The following is a 26,267-nucleotide window of genomic DNA, read 5'->3' as shown; positions in this document are numbered from 1 at the left end:
TTAGAACAGTTTTTCTTAGTGAGTTTATAATGTCAGGTTTAACTCTGTTAGGCATATAATTGATTTATTAGGTTTAGTCATCGGTAGCCTGGATAATTGCTGTAGTTAATCAATTTTCGTGTGGAAAAGCTGTTTGCTTTTGGAGACAGCACTTGCTAAATCTGAACAAAATGCTTTTGGCACTGAGAAACTTCAGCTTCCCCAGAAGCCTTTAAAACATTAATCAAGCTTTCAAAACCAAGGTTATCGACCTTTCACTTCAACAGAAGAATGAGAGTCCTGTTTAAACGTGCAGCAATGAACCTGCAAAACCTTTTTAACTGGGAATTTGATGAGAAATGGCTCCACTTCATGTCTTTGTGTTCCACAAACATGCACACATCTGGTTTTGTTCAACAAAAGTTTAGTTGTGTTTGATAAGAGTGTGTTTAAAACCCAGCAGGAGAAGCGTGATTATCATCTCTAGTTTGGCCCAGAGAGAGGTGCACTGGAAACATCTCAGGCTTCAAGTTGCACAATGGGGTTGGGTGGCAGTGTTCTTACGGTATGTTGTTTTTTTTTTGTTTTGTTTTTTTGCCTTTGAAGTAGATGGGTTTGGCTTAAAAATGAGTAAGAGGAGAGACGTAGGAAGACACAATTGTAGTGCACAGCTGTGGGTTCACTGACCTTCTCAGAATTCTCCCAACTCAGACAAACTGACCCACTTTGCCTAACAATGATAACAGTCCCATCTCTGCATCTGGACATGGAGGACCCTCCCCATTCCAAACACACACTCAGCAAAAGCTGTAGCTCAGAACGCAGCCCCACTGTGGGTGTCCCATGTTGTATTTTTACAGCCTTGATCTAGTTATTTACTCGAGGCTGGGAAAGGAACTTATTAAACCCAAGGTTCAACCTAAAAAATATACAAGTGAATTATAAGGTTATGTGACAGATCACTGTCCAGTGTGTCGAGGTAAACATTTATGATGTCTTTAGCAGTAATTACTCACACACTCCCCCTTAATCCCCTGTAATTCAAACCTTCAGTAACCTACTCCTAATCCTCACTTTGGCAGTAGCAGGGATGTAATTGAAACTCAGCCTCTTCTCAGGTGTGTTTAAGTGTGTGTGAGACACTTTCCAGCTGCATACACCCATCAGAAAGAAAGAAAAAAAAAATTCTCGTATGGGCATATATTTTCCAAATTCTCTGTGAAATGTAGTTTGGATAAATATAACTGGAAAAGACTAAGCAATAGTTAGTCTTAGAAATATTTAGGGACACTTTGAAAGGGTCTATGTAGTAATTGACGGTTTTTGATGATGTTGATATTCATCAGGATAAAGTGTAGGCTCTCCATAATTCTCCATTTCATATGACAAAACATCACTATTTTTGCACGTTTCATACTGCTTTTAAACATTACCACACTTCCTGATGTGTCAAGTTGGATGGCCAAGCCATCACCGGAAGTAGCTTGATGAAGGTAATCATTATCTAATCTCCTTTTGCTTATCGGAGAAATGTGAGCTACAACTTTGCTAAATTATGAGGATACATCTCATTTTAAATTATGAGAGTTTAAAAACGACAATCTTTAGGGTTTTTTCTGACCTTTACTTTGAAGGTGTAGCGGACGCACATCCGTGTTTGACACAGACACGGATGTCTGTTTTATGGTCGGCTGCTCGGTTGGAAGGCGGGGTTCACAGTAGGATAAATTCTTGTTTGGAACTGCGGTGGAGTCACTAGTAGGTGTAACTTTCTACAGAGTAAGAGCTCTCTTCGTGGACTTTGGGGGTTAACTACTTGAGTTGTCGTTTGAACGGCAGCGAAAAAGCGGACTAATACCAGCTGCAATTTCACCTGCGGGACAAGTCTAATCGAAGCCCCTCGGGTTAGGTAAGGAATAGCGTTTTTTTTTGTGTGTGTGTGTGTGTGTGTGTGTGTGTGTGTGTGTGTGTGTGTGTGTGTGTGTGTGTGTGTGTGTGTGGGGGGGGGTGTTTTTGTTTTTTTAACGGAATTTTATTTTTAAGCGTCAACACACGTAGCTATTTTAATGGACTTCAAGCATTGCATCTAATTCAAAGAAATAAAATAAGAAAACATGCCCGCATCCTAGCGGGAAAATATTTTGTCGTTTTTGTTTTTTCAAAGAACCAAATGGAAGTTAATTGTCGTTCTGCATAATTGTAGTTGTGTTCACGTGACCTGTTTTGTATTGTTTTTGTTGTTTTTCTTAAAGCACTTTAAAACTGGACTGGTAGTTGTTTAAATGTTTGACGGGTGGGGGTCACCTCTATTGCACAAATTAATAAGTTAATGTTCACGCTTCCTGCGATTTCCTCACCAGATACAGTTGCGGAATATTGTGGCTGAGTGCGTCAAACTTCTGAACACGATGTTTTATAAAAGCACTCTGGTTGATCATTTGAAAACTGCATGTTAAATCCATTTCCGTGTTTTCTCAGCAATATTATTATTATTATTATTATTAACAGCACGCCCCAGTTGGTGAATAAACGTGGCAGCTATACAACTTGCCCTAATTTATGTTCACACTGCAAATACTGCACCTCTTCAGTAAGTCCTCACCGAGAATTGAGTCTGGCTCTTGTGGCCAGTTTTAGGCTGAAGCATTTTCCCCAAAATGGTCCTAAATCTTATTTTGAGCTCAAATTAAAAGGAACGAAGGGTGCAGTTCAAGTGTTCTGGCTAGGGATAGCTTGTGATGTTTAGACACAGTGAGTAAGAGTTAGTCAGACCTTGCAACACTGGATGAATGATTTTGCTGCTTTAAGAGGGAGTAAAGGTATATGTGTTTATTCATGAGTCACAACCATCTATTATGGAAGTGGTTGAAAAAATGCATGCAGTGGTAGGTGACTTCTTCAAGTAAAATAAATGTCATCCTAATTGCCTCTCCTAATGTTTATGTAGGTGTTGCAAGTATCAAAATGAAGCACATGTCCTTATTGTGCCTCTGTGCATTGGTGGCCTTGTGCAGCCATAAGGGGGTGCTGTCCCAAGCACCATCTTATGGTGAAAGGGGCTCTGATCTCGGCATCCAGGTGTTTCAGCAAGTAGTTCATGCCAAGCCCCTGGAAAATGTGGTGCTCTCGCCTCATGGGGTGGCTTCAATCCTTGGCATGCTGTTATCTGGAGCCCACGGGGACACGAGGAAGCAAATCCTTAATGCTCTCCGTTACAAGAAAAATGGTAAGGACTATTTCAGGCTATAGATGTCTTCTGAGTCCTACAGTTTTTAGCCTAACGTATAAAAACCTTGGGTGGTGTTGAGGAACAGTTACAAGTTTACCTGGTTTGCACAGGTCCTTACAAGATGTTGAAGAAGCTGCATAAGAACTTGACGGGCAAAGCCAACCAGGACATCGTGCTGATCGCAAATGCTATGTTCAGCCAGAAGGATTTCCCCATGCAGGAGGCTTTTGTGACTTCCAACAAAGAGAACTTCCAGTGTCAGAGCAGGAGCCTGGACTTCAGCAGCCCTGATGCAGCAGCCGATGAAATTAATGAGTGGGTCAACAATAAAACCAAAGGTAACAGTGGCTGTCAATTATAGCTGTATACAGAAACTAAACTTCCATCTTTGAATGCAGTTGAGTCTCAGAGTGTAGGCATTCCTTCCCTAAAGTGGGTGCAGAAGGACTGGTTTTACCTAAGGAAGGGGAGACTTCTGCATCCATGTTTTGGACTTTTTGTATACTTGGCTACAAGGCTTATTGTCACCTACAAGATCGTTTTCCTTTTCTGCATGAACACATTGAAAATACTGCAGGACTGTTCTAAAACGTCTGACTTGTTAATGCACTAAATTTTCTGCTGTATTGATTGGTTGCCCCTACATGCTGATACAGTTTTACCTTCTCTGTCTCAAAATAAATACAAAAGACATGACGTGTTGGTTTTTAAATCAAACCTTGCTGATGGAATAATGCTCCTATGTTTATCCAGGTCACATCCCTAGCTTGATCAAAGCAGACATGCTGGATCCTGCTCTGACCCGTCTGGTCGTTGTCAACTCCATCTACTTCAAAGGCTTGTGGAAGTCTCGCTTCCAGCCTGAGAACACCAAGATAAGGACCTTCACCCGGGGCGATGGAATCGATATTAAAGTTCCAATGATGTCGCAGCTATCAATCTTTAACATAGGTGAGTGGTGATGTGAGACTAAGCATTTAAATGCGTCTAAAAGAGCAGTCAGTGTTTTAGATAAATCATGATACTAAAAAAAGGCCATATTATTCTACATTACTATCAGCCTATATTGCTTTCCACTGCAAAGCAACCTTTAGATACATTTTCGCAATAATTAGAAAGCTCTTCTGCAACATTGGCTACAGACTAGTAAAAATGAACTGGCTACTATGAATGCTTGTGCTACAAAGTCTCTCTTGGCTTATCAACCGTTACATTACTGTGGTGTGGGGTTTACAGAAGTTCAGTTTTGTCAGCACCATATATTTGTTCTATGTTACTAATGTAGTTTTATGATTTGAGAGTTCAGAATAATTCCTATTTATCATATACTGGACCTTGGTGCAGCTGCTCAGCTCATCCATTGTTGGAAACGAGCTGGTGTCCCTCTTCTCACTGCCCTTTTTAGCAAGCCTTCTTGTGATTGGAAGAAGAAAGCTCACCCACTGGTGAGTGGGGCTTCTGTGCTCACAGCCGGCACGGTGTATTTTAAGTGACCAATCTGGCGCATTTGCATCATGCAGTCAAGAATAGGAAAAAAAAAGCTGGGAAATGGCATATTTAGAGCAGCATGAGCGTTTGCCTTTCCAATTTTTATATACTATGTCCTACTTATATTACACCTTGTTGACCTTGTTTAATAGGAAAACCACTGCATCAGAGTCAGTTATTTGTCACAGAAAATAATGAAAAGCATAACTTCATCATAACATTGGGTTGGTTCACTTTTCTTTCAGTACCTGATGCTTCTCTGAACTTTACCTTGTACAGCCTTCATTGATAATAGACCTCATCTGCCATCATCTACTGCCAAATTATTGCACTTCGGGTTTATTATAATGCAGCTGCAGTCACTGCCAGTTTATGGTTCATATGCGAGTTTGTGTTGAGTTGGGTTTTTTTGTTTTGTATTTTAAGGACTTGGACATGCCACTTCTGTAGGATATTATTTAGTCCTGTGTGAAATGAAATGATACACCAGTCAGAGGTCTATATTTAGGTGACTTGTCAGAGTTGTGGTGGCCCGCGAGTGCTGTGGACAGACGCTCTTGAACTAAGGCCGTGTTAAGCTGCAAGTTACAGATATCTAACTTTCTTCAGTGTCCTAAAGTGTTTTGAGTTTAGTGTTGATAGTCTGTTGCTTGGATTATTGTCTTCAAGCTAGCAGGTGGGTCCTAAAGAGAACACTAGAATGTAGTGGTTCTGGTACAGTAATGTTTTATGGCTATGATGGCATTTACACTTACTTGGCAATCTGACTTTGTAATAGGTAGGTTGGTGTAATAAGCATATACAGCCTGAAAATGGGAGGGAGTCTTGATACCTCTGGTGTAGTACTGCTCTTATGTTATGTGCTTTGATTCAGCTCCACATTTGCTGTTCTTGTACATCATTCAAGAGTATCTACTTGCACAAAAAGGTGATACTTAAAAGCTATAAAGTGCTGTCTCAAACTTTAAGCAATGTTAATGACATATTTGAATTGAGTGAAATGCTGAAAGCTGCAAAAACGGTACCATGCATATGTCTTATGCTATACCCCCTTATTAGCTAATTTAACACAGTATTCTTACAGTTGGTGTTCTTCATGGGTCTTTTCTGGGAGAGTATGTTTGTCCTCAGGAAGCCAGAGATTTTCTGCTTCCAGACAAAATAGAAAGTGATAACCATCACTGATTACCATTGTGGTTAAACAAAAACATTTACCCACACAAATTCAGAGTTGTTCAGTGGAAAGTCCTGGCAAAATCTGGAGTTTGGCAAATTTGCTTGTTAAAATAAAGTAAGAAAGAACTGGAGAAAAATCCCCATGGGATGAAACCTGTTTTGTCATTCTTTTTTCTTTCTTTCTTTCTTTCTTTCTTTCTTTCTTTCTTTCTTTCTTTCTTTCTTTCTTTCTTTCTTTCTTTCTTTCTTTCTTTCTTTCTTTCTTTCTTTCTTTCTTTCTTTCTTTCTTTCTTTCTTTCTTTCTTTCTTTCTTTCTTTCTTTCTTTCTTTCTTTCTTTCTTTCTTTCTTTCTTTCTTTCTTTCTTTCTTTCTTTCTTTCTTTCTTTTCTTTTTTTTTTGTCACACATCAAACACTTCAGAATGTGTTCTGTTTTATTAATGTCTTTGCCTCGAATTAACCTTAAGCTGATGGATGGGTACTGGATTGAGCCCACAATGGAAATTACAGCAGCAGCTCAAAGTACATACAAACATATGCTGTAGTACTTAACTATAAACATCAAGTACTATAGCACCATACTGAAGGCCTCATAATGTGAGGTAATACAAAGTTATACATGCAACAGTAATTAAGTGAAATAATAGGTTGATGTTTTTGTTGATCTTAATTTCCTTAATTCCCCCATAAAATATTTTGAAAACCTTAACTTTCTTCCTTCTGGACCATTCAGTATAAAACGGTGAGCTTCGACTGGCATTTATAATTTTCTGTGGGAGAGCAGAATTCATGTTTCTGTTAATAATGATAATTAATGGTGACTGTCTTACAGATAGTTTAACTTAAAACTCATTGATCCAGGAGAAAGTTTTGAGGGTCATCATGGTGTGCTGTGCTAAAAGGGCGATTACAGATGTGTGTGTGGCGTTCGGTACTTTTAGTGTTTACTTGTCTTTTAGATTTTATTTGTATTTGACCATTGTGTACATGGTAAACTTCATTATTACGAAAATGGTGATGGCTGGTGCAGGGTTGGTAGAAAGATAATGTGGAGGGGATGGAAGTCTGTTTTGCAGCATTCTAACTTCAGATTTTTGTATTCTGCTAGGCCTAGCCTCCACACCCCAGGGGCTCAAATACAAGGTAATTGAGCTTCCTTATCATGGCAACACCATCAGCATGCTAATCGTTCTTCCGTCTGAAGAGGACACCCCTCTGTCTCGTGTCATTCCCCACATCAGCACAGCCACAGTGCAGAGCTGGACCAAACTGATGCACATGAGGAAAGTCCGCCTGCTCATCCCAAAGTAAGGCACAAACGCACATAAATATAATGTCCCTTCAAATTTGATACATGGTGACATTGTCTGTTACGTTGTGTTCTCAGGTTTACGGCTGATGCAGAGGTGGATTTGAAGGATCCACTTTCAGCTCTGGGAATCACGAACATTTTCAGTGAGGGCAAAGCTGACTTCAGACATCTCAGTGAGTGAAAGCAGAGTCACTGCAAACCAGACGCTGACGCATGTTCTCTTGCACCACCACAGTATTTATCCAGTCTATTTAGATATGAGCAGAGCCTGGAAGTATGAATGGATTGTTGGCTGTTTACAGAGAGTCACTGATGGCCAGTAAGGAGCTTGAATCGTAGTTGACTGTGAAATGCTGAATCACTGCTCCTCTTGTCTTGCCATTCATCATCTTCTTGAAAGTTTGGAATGAGAAGAGATGGGGATGAAGAGCTCTAGTGCCACCCTGTGGTGTAATTGGCCAAGAGTTTGTAGGATTTTCCCTAGGAAAGTACCCCATCAGCTTTCCAGCAGATGGGGATGCTCTATTGCCATCATGTGGTGTAGCTTACAAAGGACTATAACATACTTTTATATTTATGCAATCTATGTTGCATGTGGAAGGTCTGGTTCATACAGAGAAAGCAAAGATGATTGCGTATTGTCGTTTCCTCAGGTTCGGAGCCTGTGTATGTATCCAAGGCACTCCAGAAAGCCAAAATAATCGTGAATGAAGATGGAACAAAAGCAGCAGCAGCCACTAGTGAGCATTTGTTCAGTAAGCCTCATCTTTAACTTAAAGTTTCTCCCATGTTTTAACAATGTTCTGTTTTGTGGGTTTTTTGTTTTTGTTTTTTTGTTTTTTGCTTTTGTTTAGCTGCTATTTTGTTGGCCCGTTCCTCCCCACCCTGGGTTACAGTTGACAGACCTTTTGCGTTCCTCATCAGACATAACCCGACAGGTACAGATTTTCTTCCATTTCCACCTTAAAATGCTGAAAAATGTTTGATTGTAAAGCACTGCACCGTGACGAGTTCTCCTTGCGTCTGTCTCCAGGTACCGTCCTCTTCATGGGCCAGATCAACGAGCCTTGAGCCCAGCCCCATCATCAACCATAGCATCATTTATCACAACAGGATATGCTTATACACTGCCATGTATCAGAATACAAAGTAAACATAAACACACCCCTACATATACAGAGCACACTTTGCTGAACATGTTTGTACAATGTGGATATATGATGTGATTTGTTTTAAATGTTGCTTTTTATGTTACTTATTTTCTGTATTGCATAACATGCTGTATAAAATGTATTTTGCTGACTAAATTTTCCAGTTTTAATTTTTTTGTATCCTTTTTTTGAATTAATGACATTTTTAAAAGACTTTGAATGTCAGTTGTGTATTTTCTCTTCTCTGGAGTAGGATAATCAGTTTATTTATCATGTCAGTGTTTCCGTTTCGTGTTGTAACTCCAGTCTGTATTACGTTTCACTCGTAAGTTACGGCAATATTCATGCCGTTGCAACGGTTTTGCATTTGAAATTATTCTTTCCCTCAGAGAGAAAGTCTTCTTCAAACTTTTGGGGTGAGGTGAAGGAATAAATACACATTCATAACATGAGTGACTTTTGACTGGCTTATTTTCTGTAATCCAGTTAGGGAAATAATTTTGATCTCTCTCCCCCCCCCCCCCCCCCCCCCCCCCGCTGAATTTGTAAGTTTGCCCAAATAAATAAAAATCTAAAAAACACTTTGCATAAAAGTTATACATTTATTTGGATGTTATTGAGTGAAATAAGTATTTGATGTCCAAGCAAAACATCACTTAGTAATCGGGGGAGAAACTCTTGTTGGTGTGCACAACACTTTCTTGTAGTTGGTTACCAGGTTTGCACACATCTCATGAGGGATTTTGGTCCGCTCCTCTTTACAGAAACTCTCTAAATTCTTTAGGTTACTTAGCTGCTGCTTAGCAACTCCAAGCTTCAGCTCCCTTCACAGAATTTCTATAGGACTTAGGTCTGGAGATTGGCTGGGCCACTCCATGTACTGGTTCTTTAGCTACTCCATTGCAGCCTTGGCAGTGTGTTTCAGATCATAAGTTCTACACAAAACGAGTTGAGATCAGGAATCTCTAATGCACTGAGTGTAATCAAATCTGTGGGAGCCAGAGTTCAGGCTGGGCTGTAGGGGATGAAATACTTATTTCACTCAATGACATGCAAATCAATGCGTAACTTCCATGAATATATTTCTGGATTTTCAGTTGCTTTTCTTCACTAAAAAAATGAAAGTATCATAAGATTTGAGACTCTTCAATTCTTTTGAAATGAGCAAACTTATACATTTAGCAGGACATCAAATAATTATTTTCTCTACTATGGTAGTTTTACATGCATATCTGAATATTATGGTACTTTTTTTTTTCAATTATAAACTCTGGCAGTCATATATTAGTAATTTAGCGGATCCATCTAGTTTTTAGTCAGCGCCACCAATGTACTTGAAAGCTTTTCATTATTGAGGGTCATGGATGGCTTGTTTATACAAGTTCCACAGGAAAAAATTTTTTTCTGTATTGGTCATGTGGGTGCCAATAAAACCCAGGGTAAAAAGTCTAAATCCTGTGTTACATAAATGAATTAAAATATATTTTACAAATTGTTAAAACCCTATATATCATTTACAATAGGACAAAGACACCAATTTTACCATATACAGTACTGTGCACACTCTACTGTATCTCCTTGCATGTCTACATGATGTCTCTGTCTTTTTTTTCTTTTGTTTTCTTTTCCTTTTAAAAAAAAAATATAGACGCAAATGGTAGCATATACAATGAGCAGCAGTGAGATTCAGTAATACGAGTATACAGAGTCGCCATCATCAACAATACACCAGAGGCTATTAAAAAGTCTTAAAAGAGCAGGTCCTGTGCTGTGATAGAATATCAAACCAGACTAGAAACGACACCGGTGTCATTATCGTGTAGAAAAGACTGCAGCTGCTGGAAGAACACTTTCTCTAACCGTTGGATAGACTGAGACTGGTCTAAAATTAGATGGTTCTGCAAGGTCAACATGTATTTCTTAATAACAGATTTGTATTGGTTTTACTCGTTTTAAGAAGGTTGTCTACGGAAGAGGATTAGGGCCACTGGGGGGAAAAAAGTGGGCACGTCTTTTTTTTCTTCTTTTCCCGAATTCTGAATAAAAAGTCAGAATTCTGAGATTAAAGTCAGAAAAGAAGAAAAAATAGACGTGCCCAGTGGCCTTAATCCTCTTCCGTAGGTTGTCACTGTCCCTGTCATTGAACACATATTTGTAATTGTTGGTGGCCCTATTACGTGAAAAAGTCGTTTAAACAGACGAAAGGGAATTATATGTGATTTACTTATAGTTTGGTTTAACTCAGCAATATTAGTTAGTGTCTCGTGGCACTTGGTTGCTTGTGTTGTGATCCAGCATCTTGAAAAACCAAATAGTCTCTCATACAGCATTTATAAAATTCACAGTCTGAATTCGTTGGTCGCATTCCTCACGTTATTACGGTGATCCCGACAGCGGCTCCGGGTGTCAGCTGATCCTCCTTTACTGGCGAGTAAGGAGGAAAATCAGCTGAAGGAAAACACTCCTGGCTAGTTAAAACCATGGCTGCGGAGATTCACTCGAGGCCCCAGACAGCTAGACCGGTTCTGTTGAACAAGATCGAGGGACACTCGGACGCTGTCAATGCAGCCGTTTTAATACCCAAAGAAGATGGAGTAATCACGGTTAGCGAGGACAGGTATGTTTACCAGGCAAGCTAAGTGTAGCCTAATACTAGCTAGCGGGGGCTCGGTATATTTACTGGTCTTTAGACTCATAATACCTGGTGCACTGGCTTAAGAAGGACAGAATAAAGATAATAAGCAACGTGTATCGCTTTGAGAATATATATTTTCTAGGCTTCATAATAGCTGAGGAGAACGTAGGAGGGTGTGGGGATAGAAATACACTCAGAATCTGAGTTCAATCCGGAAAATCTCTGGATAATAGTAATGGACCTAATACGAAATGTAAAAATAAAGCTTCTTTTGTTCAGTATGTACCGTTTATTATTACTACTCGTGGCTTAATATGTGTAAAGATATTAAAACTGCTTGCAATGTTGTGCTTGCTAGCTAGCTTGCTACCGAGTACAGTAAACATTAGTCAAAATGATGCCTTCAAGTGCTCGAGGATTTATTTGTCGAAATGGAACCCATTTTTGTAGTAATCGAAGTGGCTGTGATTTTTTTTTTTTTTTGATTTTTTTTTTTTGTGGACATTAAATACCACACTTAGACATGTTAGATTTTAGAAAATGCATGCTTGGTCACAAGTGTTAAAAAGAGACTACATCCGCCTTCAGAGTAAAGGGAACTCAGTTAATACGAACAATGTTATACAGTACATATGAAAAGGAGAAGTTGTGGGGTGTTAAAACGGGTTCCTTCAAGAAAGCTGCACAGACGCTGTGTTTCATGTCTGTTTTTCTTTTCCTCGCAGACACGTTACTTGCTAGTAAGTGAAACTGACTGAATTCCCTTTTTAATGGAAGAAAAAGGCTGTGGGAAGCGTACTTTGACTGCACTTGAAATGAAAAGTGCTGAAGATGCAACAGTACACAAGAATTCCGCAAAGCTGCCCAGTTTCCTATGTAAATGGCACGTTTAATGACTGAGTCATAAGGTGTTACAGTGGAAAGAATCACAACCAAATCTGCATTAGAAGTGCTTTTGTTAAAATCAGGTTCCAGATGTTAGCAGGCCAAAAGAAGATCCAAGAAGTGGTTTAATGCTAAGTTTAGCTTTGAGTCACCTCTTCTAAAATGTGGTTTTATTTGTGATCTCAGTCAAGCATGAAGTCGGCATCACTTCTGGTATTAATATTACTTCTGACAGTCAGGTCTTGTTAAGGTACAGAGTACTTTCCTCCATGGAAGGTGTTAAGTTGAATGTCATAAAATACGTCCTGCACAGAATGAGAATGTCGTTGCTTTTAGTTAACTGAACACTGGAGAGTACATTAAATGTTCACCTGTGTGACATATTCCTGCAGAACCATCCGTGTGTGGCTGAAGAGAGACAGTGGTCAGTATTGGCCGAGCATCTACCATACAGTCTCCTGTAAGTAACGCTGTATCACGCTTGGGTGAGACTACTTTGAAATGTCATCAGTTACTGATTTTATTTGACATGGCTGTTTCTCCCATTAGCCACGTACTTAACTGCTGCAGAATCAAGAGTGCCACAAATGTTGTTTTTGATCACATATTCTCATATATCTTCGTGCGTTTCTTACGAGTGCATTTTTATCGCTGCTGCTTTGTAATCAGATCAGGTTGAGGTTTTTCCTGATGACAGAAGGGTTGCACTGCTCATGAACGTGTCTGTGTTGCACATTTTTGAAGTTAGAGAGACGGCGATGTTGCCAGAGAGGAATTTTAGAGGGATGACATCTACTGCTCGATTTAATCTTGATGCAATCTTTCCTGTCCTCACAACAAAAGAGGCATGAATTAATAGCAGTTGGTCTTTATGAAAGAACCTTTTTCTAATTTGAATCCTTCAATAATTTAAAGCTACAGCTGAAGTCAGAATTAAACAAATATATTCAGAAACTGCTGACAGTTATTTTCATCCATTACCCCCCTGCTCTGACTGCATTTACAGCCATATAATGAAACCCCCTGTGTGTGACGTTCCCGCTCACTGTGAATGTCTTCACTTCTTTCCAGCTCCATGCTCTTGCATGTCGTATCACCACGACAGCAGACGCATCTTCATAGGCCAGGACAATGGGGCGATTGTGGTGAGTGCAGCTAACCCAGACACGTTGGCTTCATATTTTCTTTGTTGAATCTGGCTTTAGAGGGTTTGAAGAGTTATTTAATTTGAAGTTATTTCCGTTTGTTTGCTCGAATTGCAGGAGTTTCTCATCTCCGAAGACTTCAACAAGATGAACCACGTGAAAACGTATCCAGGTGAGATCATGAGATAAGAAAATTAATAGAAGAAGTAGAGTCCAGTTTGAGTGTACGAGGCTAATCAGCGAGTTATTCGACTTAAATTAAAAGGCCTAACTCTACATGGTGGATTATTAAACCACAGATGATATCAAAATCGAAGGCAATGATGAAGTGCCTTAAAACTGCATTCTTTTTAATAGCAACCAGGGGCATTACCTGGCAGGTGAACAGGTCAAAAGGTCTTCCGGTCGTATAGAAGTCTATGGGACAACAGCCCTCAGCCTTGACTTGTGTGAAAACTTTCCTGATGATTTTATGGCCTAAATTATTCATTTCAGGTCATAATGAATAACACATTAAGTCCATTTTTAAAAATTCTGGTCATTGTAAGTTGCAGAAAGGAGGCTTATCCAGGGTATCGGCTAATGACTTGTCAAAACACACTTTGTGTGGTTTGACAGTCACAGAACAGCCACACAGGGGGAGCAGCATGCGTTTATGTGAGAGGAGCAGTGTTTGCACAAACATGTCTACTTTCTGATGAACGAGAGCAAGTACTGAACATGGAAGAGCCACTGAAACTAAAATATCGATCCTAGTATTGATTCGATACCAATATCAGCATTGGCATCAGTACTGTTGATATTTAGATTGGTTGCCCCTCCCCCCAAATAAAAAGTTGTCAAATGATTGCTACTTCACTCTGTCTGTACTTTTTACACATCCATTTCCCTTTTCAAACTTCAAAAAGCTTGTAAAAAAGAACTTGTCAGTTTCCGGTTAGTGGACACTATGACACAGCAAAGGCCCTGACTGACAGCTGGGAGGTTAATAAGTGAGGAAATGAAATTGAAAACTTTCTTGGTTGGTGCATGACTCACCTGATTAAGAGAGAAGGAAAAAGACAGTATTACAAATGTGCCATGGCTTCAGCCGGTCCGGGATGTCAACAGCCCTTAGCCTGAGTGAGTCATCTGTTGCAGAGATGATGCAAATGAGCTGTCAAAAAGAGAACTGATGACATGTGGTTTGAAAACTACCGGTGTATTATCAAATAGCATCACCCACAAAATATTTCTTCATCGCAATAAGAAGTCAGAAGGTCAGCCCTCCACAAATGCACATTTAAACTGTGCTAATAGATCCAAGTGGAAGGCGTTTCAGAAAATTATTTTGCTTTGTAACACAGGCACCTTTAAACTGTTGTTCCACTGTGATCTTCATCTGCTGTTATACTGCCACTGTTGCTTGTTCCTGTGACTGTACCAGCAGCTATTTATCCTCCTCAGCAGGCTTGAGCCAGCACATGTCACCACTATAATGGTCCATCTGGTTTCTACCGTTCGTAGCACAATCAAGCTGCCAAGCCTGACCGGCAGCGACAGAAACCCACAGTCAGTTTAAACATACACGAGGGCTGTGAGCCATGCACAGTTTAGCATCATCACTGGCAGGCAGTGTTCATTTCCTTAGAGCTGTACACGAGAGAACCTTGACCTCTTTTAACGTCCTTTATGCCAGCACGTGTTCAGTCTGCTTCTAAATTTTTGTAAAAGAATGATTTTAGAAAAATCTTTCCTCTCTGGACTTCAGTTTAATTACTTAGCAAAGTCTGTGCTCCATTTATTATGTGAGCGTGTTCACCGTGACCTGGTGAGGACATTCTTATTTGTCGTTATTAGTCATAATAGATGTAATAGCCATTACATCACCAGCACTCAAGTCACCCACAGATTACAGATTTAAGTAAGTAAGCTAGATGGATTTAGGGGATAAAAATGTTCCTCTAGTTATGCAGACAAGACAAATGCAGTAAAAAGGAATACAGACACAGGAAATACAAAATGGATAGTAACGGAGAGAATTAGTCATGTGGTCATGTGCACTTGGATTAGGCAAATATGACTCCCTTCTGAACTTTATCAGTGATGTTTTACATTTCTATCAGCCATAAAGATAATGGCAGTAATAAATGAGAAGGTTATGGCATTTTACATTAAAAAGTTCCAAAGGTTAGCTTCACTGTGACGTCTATAAAAAACACACACACAATTTAATTCCATAATTCAGGCTCAGAAGAGGAGTTTGAGACTATTTTTTATTTTATTTGTCTTTGATTTGGTAACACTGACACTTGATTATTCAGTTCTGTACATGTGAACTTTACTAGTTAACAGAAGAAAACAACGGCAAGGCAATTATTCTGATTAGTGACATAAAGTGATTTGATTTAAAGCTGCTGTAGTCACCATATTTATTTTTTCAGTGATTTAAATAAGCACACAATGGTTATTTCACTCATCTCACCCAGGTCATTTGGAAAGATTTTTTTCCTTTTTAGAGAAGGTGTAGAAAACATCTTACCAGAAGCCCTTGAAATTGCAACACAGGTTAATGTTGTGAAAGTAGGCCATATATATTCTTATAATACCTTTCCTCTGTCCACTTTATAGTTAGTTTATGTTCTGTTGCCATTAATCAGTGCTGCTTTCAATATACTTGGAAAAACCTACACATGGGCACATAGTATGTGGGATGTATTGTGATTTATTTGAATGTAGCTGTTGGCCAGTTTGAAACAATACAGTACAACAGGAGTAGTTGAGCCCCTGCTGTTTGCAAAGGCTGAGATGTTGACTGCAAATTGTTTGAAAGGATTCGTTTGTGTGGATTACAGGAACACTAAGCAGAACCTGTGATTGGATCAGGACATAAAGAGAGCAAAGTCTTCTTTTTGTCATCTACATGCATTGTTGCTCTTTAGCACTTATTATGTATTTGTTCTTTGCAGCCCACCAGAACCGCGTGTCAGATATGGTCTTCTCCCTGGAGAGTGAGTGGGTGGTGAGTACCGGCCATGATAAGAGTGTGAGCTGGATGTGCACCCAGAGTGGCAGCATGCTGGGGAGACACTACTTCACTGCCTGGGCCTCCTGCCTGCAGTATCCTTTATTCACTGAGTGTTTGTGCCGCATTTAGAGTACAGTAACATGTAAAGCCAGTTCAAGCCCTGACTCCTAGCTCAGATACGATCAAGAGACACAGCACGCCTTCGTAGGCGACCACTCAGGACAGATCACTCTGCTGAAGCTGGAGAGGCAGACGTACTCCACCATCACTACACTGAAGGGTCATGAAGGTAAAGGCATACATGATACACACAAATGTCGCTTCCTTGATAAACAGGCACCAAATACCAACATTTATGCAGCAATTAAATACATAATTCCTGCCCTCTTTCTTGTTAGAGCTATTTTTTTTCCTACCAATTTCTCATGTGTGATGATATTCTCTCGAGGTCCTTCTTGTTTGCGACTTTTTAGGGGAGTTCTGGGTTATCTCTCATTAATATGCATCCACAAGCTTTAAGAGCATCTTGCAGTCTGGAGATCTCGGTGGATAAACGTATAGATAAATGAAGCAATAACTGTATTGACTAGATTTTCTAGTCTATATATGTCCTAAAAAACATTTAAAGTCATTCATTGTAACAGAGCTTATAGCACAATCAAAAACCACAGAGCTTTCATGTAACAGAAGTGTGGTTGAGATTTTGAAAATGTAAATCACAATCTTATAATTATTAACTTGTTAGACATCAAGGAGACCTGGATCAGGAGAAAAAATGGAAAAACGTTGGCTTATGTTGTTTTCCTATATGGTACTGTAAGGTTAGTGCTCATATATTGGGATATAAGTATTGTACTGAGCATAGAAGCTATACAGAAACTAAAACGTCAGTATCAGCTCTTATTGATTCACATTATTTAATTCGTGATACCCACTAATTTGGAAGTTATCAAACAAAAAACTTCCAAATTAGTGACTTATGGCGAACAGTTGGTGTTTTTCTTGAGCTGAATCCCTCATCAATCACTGACCGTTGGTCGCCCCAGCACCAGTACGGGAAGCTGCTCCTGGAGGTGTAAGTGACGCAGCTGCTTGCACAGAAGGAACCGCACCAGCTGTCAGTATCATACAGGCCTGGCTTCAAAATCCCCTCCAGAACTCATATCATATCACCAGGAATGTAATCTTCCTGTTCTATGACAGCTGCAGCTGGCACAAAAACAAGTTCCATTTCTCTTCCTCTCAGGAAAACTGGTCTCACACAATAGTTCACCATGTTTACATATGCTTAAAACACCAGTTTGCTATAGTGAGAGTGAGGCAGAGACGTCTCCCCGTGTAACGTAAGATGATCTGCTCCTTGAGGCGGGGAGGGGGGGGGCTAAGTTAGTTCACTTTGCACAGGTAAAGACCAAACGATCAGATGACCCCCTATGAGCAAGCACTTGGCGAAAGTGGGAAGGAAAAACTCCCTTTTAACAGGAAGAAACCTCCAGCAGAACCAGACAATCAGATCCCACTGCTAGATGACAGACTAAACTGTCAGCAGCTGTTTGTGGAGCTGCATTGTTTGTGCCATCTTGTGTTTGACCTGTTGTTGCATGATGTTTTCTTTCAGTCCACTCAGAAACAATGACAAGAAACATGTCCACTCACAGCAGGCAGGTAAACGGAAAGAATGATCAACAAAGTTTAAAAAATTAGAAGTGGCGCTAACGGAAGATGTAAACACGTCATAGTTTACAGCACTACTGCTGCTGTTTGCCTTTAAGAGGCAAAATTCATCATGTCGAGTATAGCACTAAGCTGCAAAAGCCAGACCTTTGTTTCTCATTTCAACAGCAGTTTTGTTTTGGCTGGTTGATGATGATGGTGTTGGTGGAAAATGCCTTCTCACTTGCAGCTCTACAAATTCCTGTAACTGCTTGTTTTAGTTGAGGCTTGGCAGCTGCAATGTTTTCATGCTCATCAGAACCACTCAGTGGCCACTTGAGGCTTTTTAGATGGGAGAATGACTCAGTTTGTATCAAGATGCAAATGCAAACGATGATCTGTGACTCAGATGAGATTTGCAGTCAAGGGGCTCAGTGTCCTTGTAGCTGTGCCAAGAAAATGGATCGCACAACAAATTTGAACTGCCGAGACACTTGGCTGTGTGAGACAAACACTTCCCTGTGTTCTTCTTTGGGTTTTTGATAACCAGGCACTGAGTAAAATATGTGATCCTTTCAGAGCCTGTTTTTATTTATTTATTTATTTTTAGCCTCAAACATGTTGCCTGTGGTATAGCCAGGTGGAACAGGCAAATCACACGATTTTAGAAAACCTAAAAATACAAACGCTTGCATTAAACCAGTCTGAATCTTGTTACTGCTCTCTTTGATCTGCACCTGTGCTCTGGTGCTCATGGTTACACATGGTAATTGGACAGATGGTGATACATATTAATAGGTGGGCTCCAACTGTGCACAAGCCCCAAATATTTAATGGAGATTATGTTCCATTAAAATTGGAAAAGACAACATAAAGGTCAGATGTAATGTCAGAGTCATCGCTGATATTACTGGTGTTAGAAGTTGCTCTATGTGGCTTTCATTTGGCTCAATAGCACAGAAATATGTAATATGTTATAGTGGTAGTGCGTGCTTATTAGACAAAATAATTAAATTATAGCTGGAGTCATTAAGAGAGTCGTGCTCTAAAATGTTACTTGGAACTGGCTGCATTTCTCCCAGCGGGCACTGGGTGGAGCCAGCAGATCGCACCATGATCCTGTGTCCCGTTGAGCTCCTGGCAGAAGATGGAAACACATATAATGAGTCTGTTTTCTTTTGCATCCAGGTAGTGTAGGAGCGCTGTGGTGGGACCCAGTCCAGAGACTGCTCTTCTCAGGGGCCTCCGACCACAGTGTCATTATGTGGGACATCGGAGGCCGCAAAGGACGAACACTGCTCTTGCAGGGGCATCAGTAAGTTATAGTGTCGCTACATTCAGGCATGGGATCCCAGTTTGCTGTCATTCTGCTTTTTGTCAAAGATGTGGGAACTTCAAAGTGAGTTCGCAAAATGGGATGTTGATATGTGAACAATTCTTCAGGAATAAAACTCCATGTCCCTGTTTTTATCCTTTTCAAAGCAGTGTCTATGTGCAGTACACTCTGTAACCGCATCCTCTTGTCAAAGGCAGGTCTCGCCTAGTGTCAGTTGCAGCTTTCCCCAGGCACTGTCACCATTTTTATCTCCTGTCTTCATCCATATTTTACCACCTCCCAGGTACAGGAATTATCCACAAAGCCCATGTACACTGATGCCTATCAGAGCCAGTCTCAAAAGACCCCGTTGTTCCCTGTCAGGATTTGCAGACATTTATCTCTCAGACACCCATAAACTGAGAGTTATGACACACTACAGGTCTTAAACCCTGTTGTGGATCTGTATCTTTTTTTTCCTTATCCTGTCCTCCAGTTTACTTGTATATCAATGTCGGCCTGTTCTGCTTATTATAGGTTTCCATACACAGCTTATACTTGGCCGTGGTGCAGCCTTCAGTTCATAAACTCTGTGAAGCGAGCTGTTTTAGTTCTCTTCCTTTTCCCTCTAAGCCAACTTTCATCTGATTTGCTGGCACTCACAAGCAAAAGGTTGAACAGCAAGTGAGGCTGTTGTCGTCGTACCCTGAGATGATCATATCCCTTGTTAGTGACATCGGTCATATACAAGAGTAGTAAAAAAGAAAATCGTTTCCACCGGTGTTTCTGTCCACCAGGTGAACACTTGTCCACTATTGTTGTAGTTGTTAAGATATGTATTGTCTTGTCTGTATCTTTGACTCCTTTAGCGAGCGCGTTCAGGCTCTGCGTTACCTCCAGTTGACCAGGCAGTTGGTGTCATGCTCCGCTGATGGAGGCATCGCAGTGTGGAACATGGACACGCAGAGAGAAGAGGTTTGAATCATAAGCCAGTTTTCTCTGTGTGCACTGTTTTAGTATTAGATTGTTGCTATCAGTGGTAAAGAGTTTAGTCGCTCCTTTGTATTTTCATCTTAGTCCTTGTGTGAATGCTCGAGTGTCTCTGTGTGTGTAATGTTAGCCTTCGAGTCTGTCTGTCTGCAGGCGCCTCAGTGGTTAGACAGCGACTCTTGTCAGAAGTGTGAGCAGCCTTTCTTCTGGAATATCAAACAGATGTGGGACACTAAGACCCTGGGACTTAGACAGGTAGGTTGCTCATGCCTGTGTCCTTAGCATTTTGATGTCCTCATTAGTCACAATGTGATATGAGCTTGTTTCCTGTGTGCAGCACCACTGCAGGAAGTGCGGCAAGGCCGTGTGTGGAAAATGTAGCTCCAAACGCTCTACGTTTCCAATCATGGGCTTTGAGTTCCCGGTGCGGGTGTGTGATGCCTGCTTTGAAACCATCAAAGAAGAAGAGTGAGTTTAATTTTGTGTAGTATTCACATTATATAACCCCTTTACCAGATTAGTGAGGGAAAGTAATGAAATGCTGTCATTGTGTGTGTGTAGTCGGACACCGCTGGCCACGTTCCACGAGGGGAAACACAACATCGCTCACATGGACATGGATCCATCGAGAGGCCTGATGGTCACTTGTGGAAGTGACCGCATTGTTAAGGTCAACAACAGTTCTTTGATACCAGATAATTCATGCATGTGAGCAGGCTGTGTTAAGCACAGAGCCTCTGAAGCAAAATGCAACCCAAAGCAAATCAAGCCCACAATCTAGCTTTACCTATTTTTTTTGTATATGAAAACATTCATATTTACAGGCAGTCCTATAAAACCTTTCAGCATTATAAAAAGCAGCATACAAAACCTTTTAAATCTGAATTAGAGCCTTAAAAATATCATTAAAAAACTGCTTTTAATTGGACTCCTGATTTCACACATCCGCTAAAACCAGCACTACATGTGACATTGTGCAGAGCTATGTCATGTTCATCCTCCTTCCAAAACAGATCTCCGTTAAATCTGAAAAACCTTAGATCATAATCTGTGTGTAAAAGATGGAGATGGCCACCATGACGTCACCCATTGTTTCACAGACTACCTCTGAGTTTGGTATTTTGGACATCTTGATTTTATAAAACTGGACATGGCCATATGTGTATGGTAGAACTGGGAGTTATTAGCTAATGGTGGGGGTGGCTAATTAGCAAGAGCAACACATAATATACTGAACTATTAATGATTGTAATTAATATTGTATTGTTGTATTTATGGATGTATTGTATGATATGTGAATTGTTTTGCTATTGTCTCAACAGCTGAGAGAGCAGTATATATACTGTAAACCTGAGAATGACTAAATTAACAACAGATTTGATTTGGCATATGAAGAATAAGAAACCAAGCTGTAACTTAAGTAACCCCACTAATTTTGGCTATCATTGTAGAAAACGAATGATAGCTATAAATCTCTGCATTTTGCCATTAAATTATTTATATTTGGCTAAAATTAGTACCACATTATACACAACTTACTGTCATGGATGGTGTTAGCTGCCAATGGTTTTTGGTAAGCTACTAGGATTTCCACACACCTTTCGCTAGCGGTAACATTTGCAAGGCAGATGTGGTTAGCCAGCAAGCTGGGACATATCTACACTACATAAATTAAATGATTAACTGAGTTACTAGATGTTCGAGACAGTGTTCTGTTGCCAAACATAAGCAGTCCCTCTATAAATTGAATGTCTGAATAGCTTACATAAAACATGCTCTCTTCTGAGTAATGTTAGCTTACCGTTTCTTGATATTTGTTTTTATTGCATTCCAATTCTAAGCTACTGTTTACTAATGTTGCTCACTATTGATGCTGAGATTGGAAGAGAGGCATTGAGCCAAGGCACTTGAAAACATGTTTGAATTTTCAAGAAGAAAAGAAAATCCTTTAAATTTCTCTGGTTTTAGATTCTCATTAGCAAACATTTGCAACTTTTTTGTCATATGTGATGATATTAATGCAATCAAAGCTTTAGAAAGTTCATGTTTTCACTTTTTGCATATATTGTCTCAACATTTTTGAATATCTGCCTTGCTTGAAAACCTTCTAGCCTGTTGTCTTGGGTGTTGTGTACACTGTTGTGGAGTTTGTGTTGTTTCATGTTTTCCTTACTTCACATCCACATTTATCTGTCCTGACATTCTTGTTGGCTGTTTGTCTCCACAGATATGGGATATGACACAGGTGGTTGGCTGTAGCTTAGCAACAGGCTTCTCCCCACGCTGATTGGCCAAGGCCTCTACACAGTGGCCCCACTGGCCCTTCATTTGCTCCGCCCATTCTTCTAATGTCATGGAAACCCCTCTGTACAGTACAGCTCCCCTTCACGCCTGAGATCTTCAGCTGCAGCCAGGCTTCTGCTCGGTGAACGCGTGCGTGTGTGCGTGCGTGCGTGCGTGCAGCCCTCCACATTCTTTTTGCTTCTCATAACAATCTTTTCTTTAATTTCACCATCAGTCTTACATCAGACTGTGTTTGACTGATTTGATGCTCTGATCTGAAACGCCACCCTAAGCACAACGAGGGCTGTGTGCGTGTACATGTGTGCATGTGCTCTAACAGGTTCTCCTAAGAGACGAATGGTATTGATATCAGTGTTTACATTCAAGTATATCTGATTGCTTCTTTTGACAAAGGTCCTTTTTTCCTTTTTCTTTTTTCTTGGCCTTGAATTGTATGTGTTTCACTAAAATGCTGACTAGCCATTCCTGTGAAAACTTCCCTTGCTTATTAGTGTGGCCCACAAACTGCATATCACAGCATACCATCTGTATATAGCCCTGTGTCACGTGTGTGGAGCTGGATGCTTGAAATGACTCTCTCTGTCTCTGATTTCTTTCACTAGTTGGCCTTAAATCACTCTCAGGAGGTTTTACATCAGTAGGTTGTCACTAGGCGGGGCTCTGTTGATGTCAATTTTACCTTAAATAAATGTGTAATGTGAAAATTAATAGAACAGGCGCTTCTGTGAAGGATGAAGGAAATCTCTTGATAAAATATCTCCCAGGGCATTTGATGCAGCTGCGTGACATCAGTGACCAAGCCTCCGTCTCATCGTCTCAGGTGAAGGATGGAAAAGTTGGAAACATTCATATGAACGGGCGCCGACAGCCACAAAGTCCTGTCGCCACCATTCCGAGGAGCTGCGTTACCGTTTGAGATGTGATTAGCATTAGCTTTGTAGGTTAAATTCCCTAACGTCATGCTGGTGCAAATGAGTTTTTCAAAAAGCACAGGAGCATGCCACCTCTTAGATATGCATCGCTTTCTTTGGAAAATATTTAAAATTGTGGTGTAAAAATTGATTTCCTGCCACCACAAAGGCTCTTGGGTACTAGACAGGTACTCTAAACTAATGTAGCACTTAATGCTGACGTGCTGAATTTTTCTCCAGCTAAATCGAGGTACAGCTGAGTGCTGCCTGCGTTCCTTCAAAAGCCTTAAAGAGAGAAGGACACAAAGCCTTTTTAAATGGTTTGCCAGTGCTTATGACTGTTCACTCGCGCTCACTCTCATGCACTCATGTCATCACAAAGCTCTCGTTTCCTTTCACCCTTTCTGATTGTCCCAGATTAAACACAGATGTGCATCTGTACATTAAGGATGTCTCATAACGTTCTCAGCACTGCACTTACTTGCACAATGGTTGCTTTTTGAATTAAAGAAAACATTTTTTGGTAAGTTAATCTGTGGAAGTAACAATAGCTTAATTCCATGTAGCATCCTTGTAAATAGCGGCTAATATCCCCTCATGTCAGACTAACGCTTGCCTTATTGTAAGTGGACAAATGAACATTATGTTGGAACTCCTGATTTCAAAATGTACTCACATTCCAGTTTTTTGATTATGTAGTGTATATTTATATTTGTAGTAAAGTATTTATCAGTTATCAGTGTAAATGGATCCTTAGTTTTCTTTATTTCCCTTGTTATAAATGACAAACTAGACCTTCAGTAAAGCACATGCAAACTGGCTAATGTTGAAATGATCTGTGGTGTTGGATCATGTAGTATTTTACATGGCTACATGGATGGAGATTGATTGGTTTGGGATGATTGTTATAGCAAAATAATGTATGATTTACATGCACACAATGCTATACTTGGGGTTAGACTGATAGCTGACAATAATGTAAAGCTTTACAGGAAGGGTAATTTATTTTTAAATGTCAGCATACATATTGGGTTCTTTTGGGATTTATTTCTTCACAAAGTGGACACAGAAGCTCTGCTATAAAACATGACTTAAAATTTGTGCACTTATTAAAAAATAATATTATTAAAGCTGCGTATTTGTATTTTGTAACTGGCAGGAGCCAAGCTGAGAGGAGAAGAGTCCAAAGTTAAAAGTTTTAACATTAAAACTACGTTTGACCTGAGAGGTCAAACACATATACTTAAGGAAACACCAGCAAATAGTAAAATGTCTATTTGACATTTAGGACCAATAGAAAAATTAAAATATCACACACAAGTCAATGGAAGTCTTTTTTTTGGGGGGGGAGAATCTCACAAAACTGAACAAAAACGAAATGTTTTTAGGGACACAGTATTGTGATGGAACAGCTGCGGAAGTAAAAGGTTTGTTCTGAGAGATGCTTAAAAGAAACAAAGGGTTTATCTGTGACCTGAGGAAAAAGATGAGGGGTAGTATGTGTTTTAATCACATATTCATAAAATACTGTAGATGCATGTTTGCTTTTAGCTGTTTACTGTTAGTTTGTCACCTCCACAGCTGGTCCGTCTCCCCAAAAACACTTTTGTTGCGTTTCTTTTGTTTTTTGAGGTTGGTTTTCTATAGATTTTTTTTTTTTTACCTTTTGCATTTTTTTTTTTTTCTTCTGTTGTATTTTGTGTGCTTTTGCAGTGTTTTTCGCTTTTCCGGTGTTTTCTTAGGTTGCTGTGCCTTTTGACCTCTCAGGGCCACTGATTTATTTGTTTTACTTTCACACCAGAATGAAAAGTGAACAACACTGGCATGTTGCTGACAGTATAATCCAAACTTTATGCCCAAATGTAATTTAAACCAGCGGTCCCCAACCGTTTTTGCGCCACGGACCGGTTTATGCCCGACAATATTTTCACGGACCGGCCTTTAAGGTGTCGCGGATAAATACAACAAAATAAAACTAGTATTGGTACTGAAAAATAGAAGAGTTATTCATAACACACGTGAAAAGACCCAGGAAACAGAGTTAACGATAAAAACGATAACAAAATAACGCTGAAAACTGATAAAAACCCTGAAAACCATACATTTCACACCTGAGCCTCAATTCTCACGGCCCGGTACCGGTCCGAGGCCCGGGGGTTGGGGACCGCTGATTTAAACAACAAAAAAAAAAAAAAAGGGGGGGGGGGGGAGGGGGGGCTGAAGAAAATTACCCTAACTTTTGTCACAACTGCAGAAAATAGCTATAGAGACCAGATGTTTATTTCTGCTGTAAAGTTGTCCATTCCTTCACGGGGGTCTGTGAGGACAGAGCCTGCCTCAAGTAACCATTTGAAGAACTGGTTTCCTTTTTTTCAGCCTTAGGGTTTTTCTGCTTGTAATTGAGTCATTACTAATGTGATAACCTCAGTGCAGCTTAAACGTGTATTCACTTATTTCCAAGGCTGTTGTTGTTATCTGAGCCTCTGTGGTATCAGAAATGGGCAACAGCAACTGGCTGATGAGCAGTTGGTCAGTGTTGGCAGACTGTTCTTTCAGTCCTACCCCAAAGTATTGTTAGGGGAAAAAAAAACACCACCATGATTCATTAGGGATCAACAGGGTTGATGGTCCTGCTGCTGTACAATTAGGAGTCAGTGCTCTCCTTTCATTAAAGTCTCCTCCAGTCATTAATTCTTATCATGTCTTCTGTCAGAGGCACGGCAGATGGGTGTTAATAGTATGAGAAACTCCTGGATTCTTTGTTTGCAGAAATAGCGAACAAAGTAGATCTTCAACAGTGCCAGAAGCAAGCTGTTTTTTTTTTTTTTCATCCTGTGGTTAATGTCTTAGTTCCTTTTCTTTCACAGTCTTGAACAGGAGTCATTTTTGTTGTTTTTAGTTCAGCAAACACTAAAATGGATGAGAGGCCACTTTAACATGTAAAACGTGACTCATATTCCACAACACCACCACCCATAATATCAAACTCTGTAAGCTGATTTCTGTCTTGACTTTTTCCTCTTTCAACTGCTTGTAAAAGACACTTGCTGTTCCAAATAAGATGTTAATATCTCCAGATAACTGTATTT

The 26,267-nt window shown here is 40.0% G+C and overlaps 2 protein-coding genes across 2 annotated transcripts; both read left to right on the top strand.

Annotated features, from left to right (window-relative positions):
- The first annotated feature begins 19 nt into the window (after positions 1-19).
- Positions 20-8,785, top strand: serpine2 (serpin peptidase inhibitor, clade E (nexin, plasminogen activator inhibitor type 1), member 2). Its single transcript, XM_026192772.1, has 9 exons — positions 20-1,888; positions 2,927-3,205; positions 3,319-3,546; positions 3,962-4,159; positions 6,979-7,177; positions 7,258-7,355; positions 7,836-7,922; positions 8,037-8,120; positions 8,216-8,785. The coding sequence occupies exons 2-9, from the start codon at positions 2,944-2,946 to the stop codon at positions 8,251-8,253; spliced, it is 1,194 nt and encodes a 397-aa protein (XP_026048557.1). The 5' UTR covers positions 20-1,888; positions 2,927-2,943; the 3' UTR covers positions 8,254-8,785.
- Positions 8,786-10,675: 1,890 nt separating this feature from the next.
- Positions 10,676-24,308, top strand: wdfy1 (WD repeat and FYVE domain containing 1). The gene is made up of 12 exons (XM_026192674.1): positions 10,676-10,950; positions 12,246-12,313; positions 12,925-12,998; positions 13,116-13,170; positions 15,947-16,097; positions 16,182-16,294; positions 18,847-18,973; positions 19,843-19,948; positions 20,117-20,218; positions 20,301-20,431; positions 20,525-20,633; positions 22,191-24,308. The coding sequence occupies exons 1-12, from the start codon at positions 10,814-10,816 to the stop codon at positions 22,248-22,250; spliced, it is 1,233 nt and encodes a 410-aa protein (XP_026048459.1). The 5' UTR covers positions 10,676-10,813; the 3' UTR covers positions 22,251-24,308.
- The last annotated feature ends 1,959 nt before the right edge of the window (positions 24,309-26,267 follow it).

Source organism: Astatotilapia calliptera, chromosome 14 (genome assembly GCF_900246225.1).
Source record: "Astatotilapia calliptera chromosome 14, fAstCal1.2, whole genome shotgun sequence".
In the NCBI taxonomy this organism is placed as follows: Eukaryota; Metazoa; Chordata; class Actinopteri; order Cichliformes; family Cichlidae; genus Astatotilapia; species Astatotilapia calliptera.
The sequence above is the reverse complement of the archived record's forward strand: the minus strand, read 5'-3'. Positions and strand labels throughout refer to the sequence as shown.